This window comes from Pteropus vampyrus, unplaced genomic scaffold (assembly GCF_000151845.1).
Source record: "Pteropus vampyrus isolate Shadow unplaced genomic scaffold, Pvam_2.0 Scaffold419, whole genome shotgun sequence".
NCBI classification, from domain to species: Eukaryota; Metazoa; Chordata; class Mammalia; order Chiroptera; family Pteropodidae; genus Pteropus; species Pteropus vampyrus.
In genome coordinates, this window is record NW_011889200.1 from 775,113 (window position 1) to 793,455 (window position 18,343).

The 18,343-nt window shown below is 33.3% G+C and overlaps 1 protein-coding gene across 3 annotated transcripts in view; it reads right to left on the bottom strand.

Moving 5' to 3' along the window:
- Positions 1-18,343, bottom strand: part of CUNHXorf57 (chromosome unknown CXorf57 homolog) — a 63,994-nt gene that overhangs the window by 42,762 nt on the left and 2,889 nt on the right. For all 3 annotated transcript variants that reach the window (XM_011380982.2, XM_011380981.2, XM_011380980.2), the window contains exons 2-3: positions 12,460-12,602; positions 4,950-5,142 (exon numbers count right to left, since the gene is read on the bottom strand). In XM_011380982.2, coding sequence (XP_011379284.1) covers positions 4,950-5,142; positions 12,460-12,602 — 336 coding nt within the window. The remainder of the gene's footprint in view (positions 1-4,949; positions 5,143-12,459; positions 12,603-18,343) is intronic.

Genomic DNA, 18,343 nt, shown 5'->3' on the forward strand with positions numbered 1-18,343 from the left:
CCCACTGATGAGCAAATAGCAACCCAAACTCAACTACAATGGGAGGGAACACATATCCCATAAAAGGGATATACCTGGAGCACGTGGCTCAGGTGACCAGGGAAGACCGTACCACTGGGACCCACAGCACACTTACTACATAAGGTCGCTTTACTGACTGAGCCCAGTGTGAGAGACATAGCAGCCATACCTAACACATAGAAACAAACACAAGTAGGCAGCCAAAATGAAAAGACAAAGAAATATGTACCACGTGAAAGAACAGAACAAAGCTCCAGAAGAAGAACTCAACAAAATGGAGACAAACAATCTATCAGATGCAGAGTTCAAAACAGTGGTTATAAAGATGCTCAATGAACTTAGGGAAAGAGTAGATGAACTCAGTGAGAACTTCACCATAAAATTGGAGATAGTAAACATAAAAACAAATCAGTCAGAAACGAAGAATACAGTAAGTGAAATAAAGAATACCTTAGGAGAAATTAATAGTAGATTAGATGAAGCGGAAGATTGAATATGCAATTTAAAAGGTAAGGTAGCAGAAAATACCCAATCAGAACAGCGAAAAGAAAAAAATAATCTAAAAAAATTGAGGATATTTTAAGGGGCCTCTGGAACAACATCAAGCATACAAACATTTGCATCATAGGGATACTAGAAAGAGAAGAGACAGAGCAAGGAATTTAAAAACCTATTTCAAGAAATGATAGAAAACTTCCCTAATCTAGTGAAGGAAATAGACATAAAACCCCAGGAAGTGCAAAGAGTCACAAACAAGATGAACCCAAAGAGGCCCACACCAACATACATCATGATGAAAATGTCAAAGGTTAAAGACAAAGAGAGAATCTTAAAAGCAGCAAGAGAAAAATCAGTTAGTTATCTAAAAGGGAGATCCCATAAGACTGTCTGCTGATTTCTCAACAGAAACTTTGCAGGCTGGAAAGGATTGACAGGAAATATTCAAAGTGATAAAAAGCAAGAACCTACAACCAAGATTACTCTACCCAGCAAAGCTATCATTTTGAATCAAAGGACAGATAAAGAGCTTCCCAGACAAGAAAAAGCTAAAGGAGTTCATCATGACCAAGCCAGTATTACAGAAAATGTTAGAGGGACTTTTTTAAGAAAAAGAGGAAAAAAGAAAAAAAAAAGAAAAAATATGAATAATAAAATGGCAATAACTTCATATCTATCAACAATTACTTTAAATGTAAATGGATTTGATGGTCCAATCAAAAGATAGGGTGGCTGAATGGATAAGAAAACAAGACCTTTACATATACTGTCTACAAGAGACTCACTTCAGATCAAAAGGCACACAGACTGAAAGTAAAAGGATTAAAAAAGATGTTTCATGAAAATGTAAAGAAATAAACAAAAAGCTGGGGTGGCAATACTTATATAAGACAAAACAGACCTTAAAACAAAGGCTATAATAGGAGACATAACCATAAAAAATAATGAAATCTTGCCATCTTCAACAACATAGATAGATCTAGAGAGTATTGTGTTGAGTGGAGTAAGTCAGACAGAGAAAGACAAATGTCATATGTGGAATATAGAGAACAGGATAAACAAACAAACAACAGAAACAAGCTCATAGATACAGAGAGCATTTTGATGGCTGTCAAATTGGGCGATAGGGAATGGGTGAAGGGGGAAGGAATTAAGAGATATAAATTGGTAGTTACCAAATAGTCATGGGAATGTAGAGTATAGCTTGAGGAATATAGTCAGGAATATTATAATAACTATGTATGGTGTCAGATGAGTACTGGATTTATCAGAGTGATCACTTCAAAAGTTATATAAATGTCTAATCACTGTGTGTTGTACACCTGGAACTAACATAATATTGTATGTTAACTATAATTGAAAAAAATAACAGTATAAAAATATTTTAAAAAGAGTGCCTACTCTGTGCCAGACAATTATTTTGCAAACAGTAGTAATAGCAGCACAGTTTTAGAATGGTAATTTCTTAGTTTAGTGCAAACAAAACTAAAGTATACTGGAAGTATAAGGACATAAAAACTAGATCTTTAAAACTAAAAAACGCACACATCTTAGTTTCTATAACTTGGAACTACATATAAATATTAAAAAATAAACCAAGATAAATTACCCCAACAGTTTGTCTTCCCACATCAAAACCTAGAAGGCAGCAATGGTATCACAAATCCATATTCTCTTACTGATCCACATCAGCACCCGTTGCGTACTCACCTCACTTACATTGCTCATAACATTTAAACAGCCCTGTTATTATTCACAACATCCAATTACACTTTCTTTTATCCAACCCGTTCTCCTACTCTCCTGACCGTTCGTCCTTTCCTCAACTAAATTTGTATTCATTTCCTTTCCCCTTTTGTTCATCATATGTTCTTACTGTTTATTGTCATTAGTCTTCATTTTACTGTAATTTGTTCATCTTACATATCTGCCACTCCATTAGACTAATTTTTAAAAGTAAAACTCTATATTACTTATCTTTTCTTATCTCCTGAGGTTTACAGAACTGCTTTTTTTTCTTCAAAAGATCACTAATCAGTTTGATACAGGTCATTATTAAAAATCATAAATCAATAGTTCTCAATCCTATGCACATTAGAGTCATCTGAGGAGTTTTAATGACATACCAATGTTTTGGTTTCCTCGTAGTAATTAAATCAGATTCTCAGAGGGTGGGGTGCCTGTGGTTCTTTAAAGCTCTCTAGGTGGTACAAATGTACAGAGAGGATTGAGATCTATTTATACATTTAGGATCAGCAAACAACAGCCTGCAGATGGCTGCCTGTTTTTTCAAATGAAGTTTTACTGTAATACAGCCATGCCCATTCATTTACATATCATTTCTGGCTTCTTTCACTCTACAAAGGCAAAGCTGAGTAGTTGCGACAGAGACCATATTGTCTGCACAGTCTATAAAATTTACTATCTGGCTCTTTACAAAAATAGCTTGCTGACCCCTGATAAAGAGGGAAAACATCCTATTAACTATCAAACAGTTACAGGATAAAATCGAGACTGATGCTAGCACTGATAAGTAAAACTGTTTTAAACACTAAAAGACATATTTACAATATATTCTCATCAAGGCTCTCATTAAAAAAATAATTTCTATATTTGCAGTTATTTACTTGAAAGTATAAGTAGCCTCTCATATCTTAAAGAGAAAGTTTCCATTATGAAAATCTAGCCATGTAATTCTACATAGCAGAAGTAACACCAGTTCTTGAATCATTTTCAGTGTTAAATTTTAGTGGCTGTTATTCTATTGACTACATGCTGTCTATTGTCTTGCTTTCTATATGTTTTTAAGGTTTAGAAGCAGCTGTTAGTACCAGACACATTTATATTTTCCCACAGCCCTGTAAAAACTCATTCAAATTAATTCTCTTTACAACAGAAAACAGTGTATCTAGTAGAAAGAACATTAAGTTAGGTATTAGGAAAACTAGATTTTGATTTCCATTATGCCAGTTATTTATGTGATATCTACAAAGTCACTTACCTTATCTGTTACTGACAAAGGATGACTCAGTTTTTACTAAGCTATTTTGTCACCTGTATATGCTTAGTTGTGAAAAAAAATTATAAATTGGTAGACATAATAATACATGTTGTGAATGAGCTTCCTCTTGCCAAATTTTATTGTATTTTCTTAAGTAAGTCCCAACATCAATATCTGTTTAATTTCTCAACTTTCTATAATAAAGAGTAATGAGATAAATGGACTAGTTGCACCAAACTATCTAGGTAATGACTTGTTCATCGAGCAAGATGTGATCGATGACTACTAAATGCTGAAGATTTTAATACAGAATCATAGGAAGTTTTCCAAAATAACCATATATTTAAGGAAACAATGAACAAAGGCTACATTGTCTGAATATTGCCTAAGTAATTAAGCTTAATAGATTAGCTAGGGAATTTAGAATACATAAAAAACCAGGTCCAGTATAAAACTATTGTAACCCCAAAACAATACTTAAACTTGTTGAGTGATGTAATCTATAATTTTGAAAATGGCAATGCAAAAAATATCATATCAACTTCTTAAATCAATCACTTAATATATTAATTCTAATGCACTCAAAATATTTAGTATGATGTCAAGATGTTAAAACTTTGATTTCAACACTAATTAGAAAGAGCCCTTTCAAGATTGTGGCAATTGACAACATTTGACTATTAACCATAGGTTAGATATAACAGTATTGTATAGTATTGTATTAAGTTTTAAATTTCCTGATTTTGATAACTGTACTGTGATTATGTAATAAAATGTTCTCATTCTTGGAAAATATAGACTGAAATATTACTGAAGTGTTTAGAGGTAAAGGGGTATATATAATGGCTACCATTTACTCTCAAATGGTTTAGAGGACAAAATAAAGAAATACATACACACACATATATGTAGATAGATGGAGAAAGGGGAAGAGAGAAAGGGAGAGAGAGAAAGAGAAAATGATAAAGCAAAGGTAAATGTTAACAATGGTTGAATCTGTGTAAAGGGTATACATGAGTTTTTTATACTATTACATTTCATGTAAGTTTGAAATTATTTCAAAACAAGATGTTGACCAAAGCCCTTTTGAACTGTAGCACATAGTGACAGACAACTATATTCAAGTCATTTACTTAATATTATAATACAAAAAAATAAAAGATAATAAAAATAAGTATACACCAAGTAGAGTTCATTCATTAATCCACAATAAATATCTAAGATAATTTTTCTTAATAAATGCAAAATAAATAATCACTTATGTTCTATAAGTGATTGTTTGAAATTTTTATAGATATAGGAATTTAAAGATTTGTCAGGTTCTAACAGCTTCAGTAATTTTTAAGAGCCTATGGCTGATATGGTACTTCGCAAATTTATACAAACAAAATAGCAATAAAAGGAAAAAAAAAAACATTGAATACTTAACCCATAGTAGAAATGAGTTTGATTTGTGGATCCACAGGGAGAGGGTGCAATCTGAATGGATAACTCTTTTTAACAGAATAATCTTGAAGCAGAAGAACTAAACCAACCCGCAGACTTTTATACCACTCAGGACACAGGGCATTCCACATAATCACTGACACCGTGCCTGAACTGTCAGCAACTTCCAAAAAGGTCTAAAAAAAATAGTAAAATTACATTCATATTTGTTATCTTTATCTATAGGATGTTAAAGTTTTACAAATGAGGAAGTAAAACTATTGGGGAATGACTAAATAACTTATGATATCATATGACAGAACCTATAACTATAAAAACTATGAATGAAGAATTTTTAGTGATATGAGAAAATACTTAAGAAAATTTAAGTGATACAAAATCTTATGTACTACATATTTGTCAGTTTGTAAGATACTTTAATATATGACAAACATAGTCATATGACAATGACATGCATATATACACACATGGATGTGATATATGATATACATATGATGTCATAGATATGTACACATATATAATACATATGTGGGTAGATATATGATATATACACACACAAAAAGGAATAAAACACACTATGTTAACAGTGGCTCTCTGATTGGTATGATTTGGGGTGATATTATTTGTCAGACTTATTTATTTAGCTTTCCACATTTTCCAAATTCCCTAAAAAAATACATAGCTTTTATAATAAAACCTTAATAAATGCCCAAAATAATTCTTGATGACATGTGAAAATACAGTAAAATGTTAAGTTAAAAAAGGACAGAAATCAAGAAAGTTCTCATCAGCATTATATGGCAGAGAGAGTCAAGATAACAGAAAGGTAAGTGACATCAGAAACATGGCAAGTGAGAGATATCCCCAGATCTCTCCCTTTGAAACAACAATAAGCTGAACATCTAAAACTCAACAAAACCATACCGATACTGCACAACAACATGTCTGAGCATAGGATCTGCGCGTAAGAGATACAACACGTCAGAATCCTAGGTGGCGGGCAGTGGACTTGGAGAAACAAAGAAACTGCCTCTCACAGCCACCAGAGCTCCCTGTAGGAGGAGGGAGATGGGAGTAGGTGCAGCAACTTTCTTGAACAGCCCTGCCTGGGAGTGCTATGAGCTCCCCACAGCCGGAGGCAATGCCCAGTCATCGAGGCAGAAAGCAGAGAAATGAGGACGGCAGAAAAGCAGGCATGGCAGAGAAACAACAGTTGATTTACACTGGCCGAGGTTGCAAAACAAGACTGAGCTGCAGCTTCCACTCCCAATCCAGAGAGGTGTCCTCTCATACCCTCCAAGACTGAAGGCCATGTAGCCCCAGGGGAATCTGAACAAATGTTACTGAAACTGTCACTAACACTGACAGGGACTGAGACTGAGAGTAGTGAGTGCGGTTAAACATTTATAAGAAAAAAAAGGCATTAGTAAGGTTTTATATAAAGCAGGGATCCAAGAGGCTTAGACTCCACCTACTGGAAACCAAAAGAAAAACATCTTCTTTGCAACAGGCTAGGGCCCATTATATATTAAATCTTCTTTCTGGGAAAAAAAAAATCAGAATACATTACCATTAACGCCCAGGCGGAGAAATAGTCCATTAAACACCATGAACAACCAAGGTGACAAGGCATCTCAGAAAGAAAAAAATCTCCAGAAAATAAACTTACAGACATAGAAATATGTGACTTAAATGACAGAGAATTCAGGATGGTACTTTGAAAAAACTTAATGAGATGTGAAATGATTCATATCAACAACTACAGGAATTAAAAAAAAAAAACAACTAGATGAGCAGAATGAGTTCTTTGGCGAAGAGATGGAAACCCTCAAAAAGAACTAAATAGAACTTCTGGATATAAAGAACATACTGTAAGAGTTGAAAAATGATATAACAAGCTTGGGATATAGAGTTGACCAAATGGAAGAAAGGATCAGTGATATCAAAGACAGAAATATAGAAACATATCAGAAGGAAGAACAGAGAAAGTGAAGAATGAAAAATAATGAAAGAGAAGTACAAGAACTAGCTGATACCATCAGGAGAGGAAACATAAGAATAATGGGTATTTTCTAAGGGGAAGAAAAGGAGCAGGATTAGAAAGCACTTTCAGACAAATAGTTGATGAGAATTTCTTAAATCTAAGGAAGGAGCTGGAGCTTGGAATTCAAGAAGTCAATAGAACACCCAATTATCTCAAATCAAAATGAACCTCACCAAGACACGGTGAATTAAAATTATCAAAAATCAATGACAAAGACAGAATTCTCAGGGCAGCCAGGGAAAAGAAGACGGTAACCTATAAAGGAAAACCCATCAGACTATCATCGGACTTCTCAGCACAAGCCTTTCAAGCCAGAAAGAAGTGGAATCAAATATTCAAACTATTAAATGAAAGGAACTACCAGCCAAGAATAACGTACCCAGCTAAGTTTTCCTTTAGATATGAAGGAGAATTTAAGACCTTTTCCAGACATACAAAAATTGAGGGAATTCTCCACTACGAGGCCTGTACTACAGGAAATACTGAAAGGGGTCAGCTCACCTAAAACAAAATGACAAAAAAACCCCCCAAAAACATAATTAAGAGTAAGGTAACTAGAAGGCTGAAAGAAGCAGAGGAGTGCAACCCTTACTAGGTATAGGGCATTATAAGCTTAAAAATAAGAAGAGATTTGCTATAGCAAGATAGTAATGAACGTTCAGCATACATAGGGACAAATAAAGACAACAATGACTAAAAAGGGGAGGATTCAAAGATTTAAATTAGCAAAGGGGAATGGATATAAGGCACGTGTAGAAGAAAAGGGATGATTGTATGTGTGTATATATATATATATATATTTATATATACATATATATATATATCCTTTTCATATTCATAACGGTAACCAAACACAGAAGATACATAACATAAAAGAAGAATCAGAGAGAAAAACCCACAAAAGCCAACCAAAATAAAGAAAACAGAAACAGAAAGATGAGGAAGCAATGGAAACACCGTGCTACCAGAAAGCAAAAAGTAAAATGGCTATAAGAACTCATATTTCAATAATCACCTTAAATGTAAATGGACTGAACTCACCAATAAAAAGGCACAGAGTTGCAGATTGAATCAAAAAAACAAAACCCAACCATATACTGCCTCCAGGAGTCATATCTCAGTTCCAAAGTTAAATATTGACTCAAAGTGAAAGGGTGGAAAATAATATTTCAAGCAAATGGCATTCAGAGAAAAGCGGGAATAGTGGTACTAATGTCAGATGAAATACACTTCAAAATAAAAAAGGTAAAGAAAGATCACTTCATAATGATAAAGGGAATCATGCACCAAGAAGTCATAACACTTATTAATACCTATGCTCCCAATTAGGGAACTCTGAAATATGTAAAACAATTGCTAACAGAACTAAAGGGAGAAACAGACCAAAACACTGTTGTAGTAGTGGACCTAAATACCCCAGTGTCAGATATGGACAGATCATCCAACAGAAAATGAATGAGGAAATAACATCCTTAAATGATACATTAGACCAACTGGACATAATTGATATTTATAGAGTCATTCATCAAAAACGGCTGCTTATACATTTTTCTCTAGTGCACAGGGAATATTCTCAAGGATTGATCACATATTGGGACACAGAGATAGCCTGAACAAATATAAGAGGGTTGAAATCATACCAACCACATTCTCTGATCATTATGTTTTGAAACTAGAGATCAACTGTAAAAAGAAAGCGGGAAGTACAACAAATACATGGAGATTAAACAACATACTACTGAAGAATAATAGGGTCAGAGAAGACATAAAAAGAGAGATCAAGAAATACACAGAAAAAATGATAATGATAACACAACATATCAAAACTTTTGGGACATGGCAAAATGGTCATAAGAGGAAAGTTCATATCATTACAGGCCTATCTCCAAAAACAAGAATGAGCTCAAATAAACAACCTAACACTTCATCTTTAACAACTAGGAAAGGAAGAACAAATGAGGCCTAAAGTCAGCAGAAGGAAAGAAATCATCAAAATTGGAGCAGAAATAAATGAAATTGAAAACAGAAAAACAGTAGAAAAAAATAAATGCAACAAAGAGCTGGTTCTTTGAAAAGGATAATAAAATTGACAAACCCCTACCAGACTCACTAAAGAAAAAAGAGAAAGGACACAAATGAACAAAATCAGGGATGAAAGGGGAAATTACGACTGACATCGCAGAAATACCAAGGATCATATAAGAATACTATGAAAAAGCATATAACACCAAATTTAATAACTTAGAAGAAATGGACCAGTACTTAAAAAAATACAACCTTCCTAGAGTGAATCAAAAACTGCAAAATCTAAATAGACCGATCAGCAGTATGGAAATTGAAAGAATCATCAAAAACCTACCAAAAAGTAAAAATCCAGGACCAGATGGCTTCACCAGTGAATTCTACCAAACATTCAAAGAAGATTTAATACCTATTCTCTTAAAACTCTTCCAAAAAATCGAAGAGGAGGCAATACTTCCCAACTCATTTTATGAGGCCAATATCACCCTGACACCAAAACCTGATAAAGATAACACACACACAAAAAAACCTACAGACCAATATCTCTCATGAACACAGATGCAAGAGTCCTAAATAAGATACTAGTGAATCGAATACAGTAACATATTAAAAATATTATGCACCATGACCCAGTGGGTTTCATCCCAGAGGCACGAGGATGGTTCAACATATGCAAATCGAATAATGTAATACACCACATAAATTAAAAAATAAGAATCATATGATCATATCAATAGATGCAGAAAAAGCCTTCAACAAGATACAGCATCCATTTATGATGAAAACACTTAACAAAATCAGTATAGAAGGAAAATACCTTAACATAATAAAGACCATATATGACAAAACCTCAGCCAACATTATACTTAATGGTGAAAAACTAAAAAACTTCCCTCTAAGATCAGGAACAAGGCAAGGCTTTCTACTATCACCACTGTTATTCAATTTAATATTGGAGGTCCTAGCAAGTGCAAACAGACAAGATAAAGACATAAAAGCTATCCAAATAGGAAATGAGGAAGTCAGACTGTCACTATTTGCGGATGATGATCCTCTACAGAGAAAACCCTAAAGACTTCAAAAGAACACTACTAGAAACAATAAACAAATACAGTAAAGTTTCTGGATGCAAAATCCATGTTCAAAATGCATAGCGTTCCTATACTCTAATAATAAAGTGTCAGAAAAAGAAGTGGAAAAAATAATTCCTTTTGCAACTGCAACAAAAAGAATAAAATACCTAGAAATAAAACTAACGAAACATGTGAAGGACCTATTTAATGAAAACTATAAGACTCTGTTAAAAGAATTCGAGGAAGATATATTCCATGTTCTTGGATTGGAAGAATCAGAATAGTTAAAATGACCATATTACCTAAGGCATTATACAGATTAAATGCAATCCCCATCAAAATCCCATTAGCAATTTTTAAAGAAATGGAACCAAAAAATCATCAGATTTGTATGGAAGAACGAAAGACTCCAAATTGTCAAAGCCATCTTGAGAAAAAAGAATGAGGCTGGAGGCATCACTCTGTCCGACTTCAAATTATGGTACAAAGCAACAGTAATCAAAACAGCATGGTCTTGGCAAGAAAACAGACACAGGGACCAGTGGAACAAAATCAAGAGTTCATATTTCTATGGGCAAATAATTTTTGACAAAAAAGCCAAAAACATACAGTGGAGAAAGGAAAGCCTCTTCAATAAATGGTGCTGGGAAAACTGGACAGCCACCTGCAAAAGAATGAAACTAGACTATTGTCTATCACTCCACACCAAAATTAACTCAAAATGGTAAGGACCTGAATATAAAACCAGAATCAATGAAATGCATAGAAGAAAACATAGGAACTAAACTCAAGGACCTTGGACTTAAAGAATATTTTATGAATTTGACCTCAAAAGCAAGGGAAGTAAAAGCTAAAATAAATGAATGGGACTACATCAAATAAAAAGCTACTGCACAGCAAAAGAAACCGTCAATAAGGCAAAGAGACAACTATCCAAATGGGAATATGTATTTGCAAGCAACAGCTCTGATAAGGGCCTAATATCCGAAATGTACAAAGAACTCATACAACTCAATAACAATAAAAAAACCCAAATGATCCAATCAAAAAATGGGCACAGGACCTGAACAGACACATTACCCTAGAGGACATACAAATGGCCAACAAATATTTGAAAAGATGCTTAATATTGCTAGCTATAAGGAAAATGCAAGTTAAAATCACAATGAGATACCATCTTACACCTGTTAGGATAGCTATAATCAAGTGAACGATTAATAGCAAATGCTGGAGAGGATGCGGAGAAATAGGAACCCTCATACACTGCTGGTGGGCCTGCAAATTGGTACAGCCACTATGGAAAACAGTATGGAGGTTCCTCAAAAACTAATAATTAATCTACCATATGATTCAGCAATCCCTCTACTGCGTATTTACTCCAAAGACTTGAAAACCCATATCTGAAAAGATATTTGCACACCGGTGTTCATAGTGGCATTATTCACAGTTGGCCAGGACATGGAAACAACCGAAATGTCCTACAATAGATGATTGCCTAAAGAAGCTGTGATCCATATATACAATGGAGTATACTCAGCCATAAGAAGCTATGAAATACTGCGATTTGCAACAACATGGATGGACTTTGAAATAATCATACTAAGCGAAATAAGGCAGGCAGAAAAAGTTGAACATCACATGATTTCACTTATATGTGGGATATAAACATAAAAGCAAAAAATGAGCAGGACAAACAAACAGAGACTCATGGACATGGACAATGGACTAGTGGTTACCAGACGGTAGTGGGGAGGGGGTAAGTGGGAAGTAGATGGGGAAAAATTTAAATCATTTCTTCAATTAATAAATAATTAATTTGAAAAAGATAACAGAAATGTGTCAAATAGATTTGACAATTACAAGGTCTCTAGTGAGTGATCAGTTGAAGAGAAACGCCAGACTAATTTGTTGAGAGGTAAATGGGAGGCAAGAAAGTGAAACCATCTAGTGTAGACTACTTCTTTAAGTAGCTTGCCTGAAGAGAAGGAAACAAGAAATAGAGGGGTCCTGAGGTCAAAAGATATTTATTTTTTTTCCTTTTTTAAAATGGAAGAGCAGAATATGTTTATATGCTGGCGTAGAAGAGTAGAGGAGAAATAGTTGAAAATATATAAAAAAGTGTGAAGAAGACCAGCTGGATCAGGAAATTAAAAGTTGCTAACATAGAAAAAAATATTTTTATATAAAAAATTACATAGAAAAATACCTTGAAATATAAATTTATGTACATTTTTTAAAATTATTAAATTGAATTTATGTTATTTAAACATAAAGTATCCTAATATGGAGTCATGTCTGTAAGTTATAAGCTACAGCTGTTAAATTAACATATAATATATTATCATTACTTATACCTGGTATGGCTCAATCATTTTTTTATCAGGTTTTCCATAGTATCGCAGTCTTGATTTGTGCAAGATTCTCACAAGCAAAGCAGGAAAATTCTTTCTGTTATTCCAGGTCATTTCAAGGTGAGAAAGGGAAATTATTCTGGTATCTAGAATACAAAAAAAAATCTTCCTTAATATGTCATGGTAATTTTAAAATTCTATTTTCATGGTTAAAAATGGTAGCCAGATCATACCCAAAGTAACTCCTTTTTGCCTGTCTCTTCTTACATATAAAACTTAGTAATACACACTATGCCTAATAATAATGGCACATATAGACATGACTTTCTATGCACCTGTAACATAGGTAAATACCTATATTAACTAACACATTGTTCCATCTAGAATGCCTGTCACCCTGTCAAAATGTGTAATTACTGCCTAGAAGACTTGGATCTAAACTCACCTCCCTCAAGAAATTTGTGGAAAACACTCGATGCCATGGATTTTCCCACTATGAAGCACTTACATATTTAATTTATAGAATTGTTTTATGATATATTTCTGTATTGTCCTCACCTTCTGTTATGTATAAGTTCTATCTTTCCCAAACATGCCAGACATGGTCCAGTATCAGGGTCTTTGCACTTGCTACTCCCTCTGTCTGGAATGTCTTTCTCTTAGATACCCAAGTGACTTCCTTCCCCCTCTCCAAGTTTTGCTCAAAGGCCACTTTCTCAGTGATGTTATCCCTAACCACCCTATTAAAGACTGATCCCTTTACTTTCCCCCTATTCCATTTTTTCTTTTTACATAGCACTTATTATCTTCTTATGCCATATAATTTACTTTGAAATGTTTTAATCTCCAAGCCTGCTAGCAAGTACAAAAACTACTTAAAAGCTATTTGCCATCTTTAAAAGATTAACTTGTATTTCTGATTTTATTCTTTGTTCACTTAAGAAAGGTTCCACCTTCAATTCTCTCCACATTTTGCTCTCTAATAGCCCAGTCTCAACTTATAAAATCTGAATTTTTATTTGTTTCAATATTTATTTCACTAAGGCAGTCTCCATTTCCATTTTTATTTACATAATGTATCACTTACTTAACATTTTGGCATGAAAATCATACTTGTAATTTTTTTTCAGTATGAGTTTAAATGGTATTTTATCATAATACCTGTACCATTAAAAAAAAACCACTATTTTTAATATTAGAATTTCTAGTGTAATTTTCCTTATAGATTCTCCCTATACATTACTAACCCAGGATCACAGGTCCTAATATTTGACCTGATGTAATTAAGTGATTTTCTTTTTAATACGGTCAAATCATGGATCAGCTCTGAATTATCTGGAATGCATGTGGAATACTTGTGAACAGAGAAGGCACATACGTCTCCCTTATCCGCTGGAATAAATTCGAGAGCTACATGGTTTTGTAAAACAGAGTTCTAAGAGCCATTATTTCTGCTATAATTAGGTCCAGAGAGTTAGCTGTGATCAGATATCTGGCCGGTTACTGTTCTCCCAATTTGGGATTTTTTACTCATAAATTTTATAGCATACATATATCTCTCAAATCCAAAAAGAAACTACGGGCTATACATAGATAATGGGGAATCTGTAAATTCACAGCAAAAGAATGAATGAAAACAAACTAGATATTCAATATAAAAAGTTAGTAAACAATAGAAGAGTGATTCTCAAACATTTTGGTCTCAGAACCCCTTTACAGTCTTAAAAACTACTGAAGATCTCAAAAGCTTTTGTTTCTGTAGATAATATCCATCAATATTTACCATATTATAAAAATTAAGAAATAAAAATTATTCATTAGTCCCCTTTAACAATAAACCTATTATTATCATATGAACATGTATTTTTTGAAATCAATGACCATATTTTCCAAAACAAAGAAATGTAGTGAGAAGAGGGGCATTGTTTTACATTTTTACAAATTTCCTTATTGTCTAGCTTAATGGAAGACAGCTGGATACTCATATTTTCTTTGTCATTCTGTCTGCTTCAATGTCACATGTCGTGTAGCCTCTGGAAAACTTCACTATATATTTTCGAGAGAATGAGAGTGAAAAAAGGTAAATAAGATCTTAGTAGTATTACTATGAAAATAGTTTTGATGTTGTGAATTCCCTGAAAAGGTCTTGGGGACATCCCTAGTGATCCTTGAACCATACATTGAAAAATGCTGCAAAAGAATAAATATAAGGAATGCAAAAAGGGACACAGATAAAAGCTGAAAAAAAATTAGGAAACCGTAGAACTGGTAAATCTAATTCCCTTGAAAAATTAAGAAAAAGGTAGACCTTTGACAAGTGCAATCAAGTGCAATATTTAGAATGTGATCAACTGTAAACATAGAGAAAACTTTTAAAAAGATTATTATATATCGCTAAACTTGAAAATGTCAATGAAATAGATAATCTTTTAGGAAAGTGTGCATTACCAATATTGCCTTAAGAAGCAGAAGAAAACTGGAATAGGTAGATAACCATAAAAGAAAGTGAAAAAGTTCACAAATAATGACCTCTGAAAATGGCCCCAGGTTCATATGGTTTTACAAGAAAATTCTAACACTTTTAAAAGGCACATTAAAATACAGAATTGTACCAATTCATTTTATAAACTTAGATAAATTATGACAAATTATAACAGAAATTATACATAAGAGAAAACAGAAGACAGCTGGATACTTGTATTTTCTTTGTCATTCTGTCTGCTTCAATGTCACATTGAACCCAAATAATTTATGACAGCAAAAATCCTAAATACTTTTAAATCCCATATAGCAGCATGTCAAATTTCATCATGATCAAATAGATTTCTAAAACATCCTGTCTTAATTAGGAACAGGTTATTATAAATTCTGAATAATTCTGGAGATTGACACAAAAATGTAAGTTTAAATAATTTCATTAAAACATTAAGGTTAACCACTAGGAGAACACAAATATAATGTATAACTTCTAAAGCACTAGATGGAAAAAAAATTTAATTCTGCAAAAGTTAAAAAAAAAGCATGACATATAGTAAACATAAAGCAGGATTCTAAGATCAGGTACAAACATCATAATCACATTATATTTAATTGTATTAAATTCACCTCTTAAAGAAAAATAATTGATTTGGGTCAAAAAGCAAAATCTTATCTATATGTTTCTTAAAAGAGAAAAACATAACAAAAAATGTAAATAAAGGGATGGACGAAGATACACACACTAGGCCAGTGATTCTCAAAGTGTGGTCTTTGCACCAGCAGCATCATTACCACCAGTGAACTTGTTAGAAATGTAAATTCTAGGGCCCTATCACAGACATACTGAATCAGAAACTAGTGATGGGGTACAGCAATCTACATTTTAAAATACTTTTGAGGTGATATGGATGTCCACTCATGTTTGAGAACCACTGCCTTAAATGCTAATTAAAGATAGCAGAAATAGTAAATTGTACAATCAGACAAAATACAATTCAAGGCAAAAAGGGACACAGAGACAAATCCCATATTGGCAAAGAGTAAAGATATTAATAACTTATAAAACTTTACACATTATAGCAATATCTAAATCAGAATATACAAGGAGAAATATAAGGAGAAATGAACAAAACCACCATCATAGAGAAGCCAGTATTTCTCTCCGAGAAGTGGGCAAATAAAATAGATTGAAAATAAGAATATGAAATATTTTAATTAAAATTGAAAAACTTGGTAACAATAAGAAACTTCATATCTAATAAATAAGCTTTTTCTAAACTTCTGGGGGCTAAATGGGAAATCAAAGTTAAAATCACAAAATATAACTAATGAGTTACAATAAAAACTCTATATTTCAAAACCTGCGGGGATGAAGCCAAAGCAGTACCCATAGGGAATTTCAGAATTTTAAAGGCTTTTGGAAGAACTAAACAAGGAAATAAATGAACCATACATTCAACTCAAGAAAGTAGCACAAAAATATCATGAAAAGAAGGAAAGGAATTAAAGATGATAGCAGGTATCATCTCTCCACTATAGTCTTCTTAATTAGTAAAGCCGCAAGTCTTTTTTTTTTTTTTTTTTTTGAATACTAATAAAATAGACAAACCTCTGGCAAGGTCGGTAATGAAAAAGGGTGAATACAAAAAAATTAGGAATGTAAAAGGGGATGTAACTAAGACAGATAAAAAATGTAGACTACTATGCACAACATTCAGATCTAGGTGAAGTGAGATTTCCAAGTGAAATATCAACTCTCAAAAATGGACTCAAGAAGCATAATTGGTTTTATTACTTTTTTTTACATAAGAAATTGATAGGGAGTCATTCTCCCAACCCCCAATTCTGGACCAAGGCCCCAGATTCAAATACTATTAAGAGTAAATTCTACCAAACCTTCGATGAACACATGATTTCTGTAAACACAGAAAAATGGGAAAGTTTCCCAATTCATTCTACTAGGCTAGTATTAATTAACCTGATAACAAAATTGGACTGAAATAGTTCACCCCTAAAAAAAGCAACAAAACCCATGGACTAAATTCACTTGAATATACAGAGTAAAAATAACAACCACAACCAAGTAGAGATATAAAAGTGATTCAACATTAGAAAATCCATTAATGTAATCTATTTCGCTCATTCTTTTATGCAATAAATATTTACTAAATGACTACTTTGTGCCAGACATTGTTCTGGGTATAGGGGAAGTGGCCCACAAACAGTCAAAAACCAGAGCCCTTGCCCTCATGGATCTTATAAACTAATGGGAGGACAAAGAATAAAACAAAAATAATTTCACAGTGTTATCAATTTTATGTGTGGTGATGTAATAACAACAAATGGGTAGGGAATACATATTTAAATAGCTCTTTTCTAACATATTTTATATACTTGAGGATTCACTGAGGATGGAAGGAACTCTCCAGAAATATGAAACAGCAGGAGCAAAGTACCTGAGGCAGGGAAGAGTTTGGAGGTTTGAGGATCAAAAAGAAGTATGGTATTGCTGAAAAAAAATAGTGGAGGAGAGGAGTTAGAGGAGTAAGGGCTTGCTGTCTCTTTTTGTAAATAAAGTTCTATCTTAACACAGTCAAACCCATTCATTTACATATTGTCTACAGCTGCTTTTGCTATATGGAGGCAAAGTTGAATAGCTATGACAAAGACTTTATGACTGGCAAAGACAAAAAGATTTATAGATCTGGCTCTTTACAGATTGTAGGGCCTTGTGGGCCCTGGTAGGAGGTCTGGATTTTCATCTAGTTGCAAAATGGAGCCACTGGAGAGATTCAGGCAGGAAAGTGGGATGATGTAATTTCCATTTTAAAAAGCTGTCTTTGAGATAACAATATTGGTTACCTTCAGAGTTGGGTATCGACCAGGAGAATGCATGAGGGAGCCTTTTGGGGAGCAGAAAATGTTCTAGATCTTGATCTGGGGGTATGGTTACATGGATATACATGCCCTTAGAATCCCCTTACTCACTTCTCTAACTCCTCTCCTACACCATTTTGTTTCAGCAATACTATGCTTCTTTTTGATCCTCAAACCTCCAAGCTCTTCTCTTCTTCAGTTACTTTGCTCCTGCTTTTTCGTATTTATGGAAAGTTCCTTCCCATCGTTAGTGAATCCTCGAGTACATAAAATATGTTAGAAAAGAACTATTTAAATATGTATTTAAATATAGATATATATAGATAAAGATATGTAAACATTTATCAAACTATTTTTAAGACTTGTCACTTTACCATGTACACATTATCCTTAATAGAAAAGTTTTAAAAGCACAAAAAATGCACCATAAACAAAAAGAAAAGGGACAGAGTATGAGATAATAATTTACAAAATATAGCAGATGAAAACTTAATATCCATTAGTAAAGAAATCTTTTCAATTAGAAAATTAT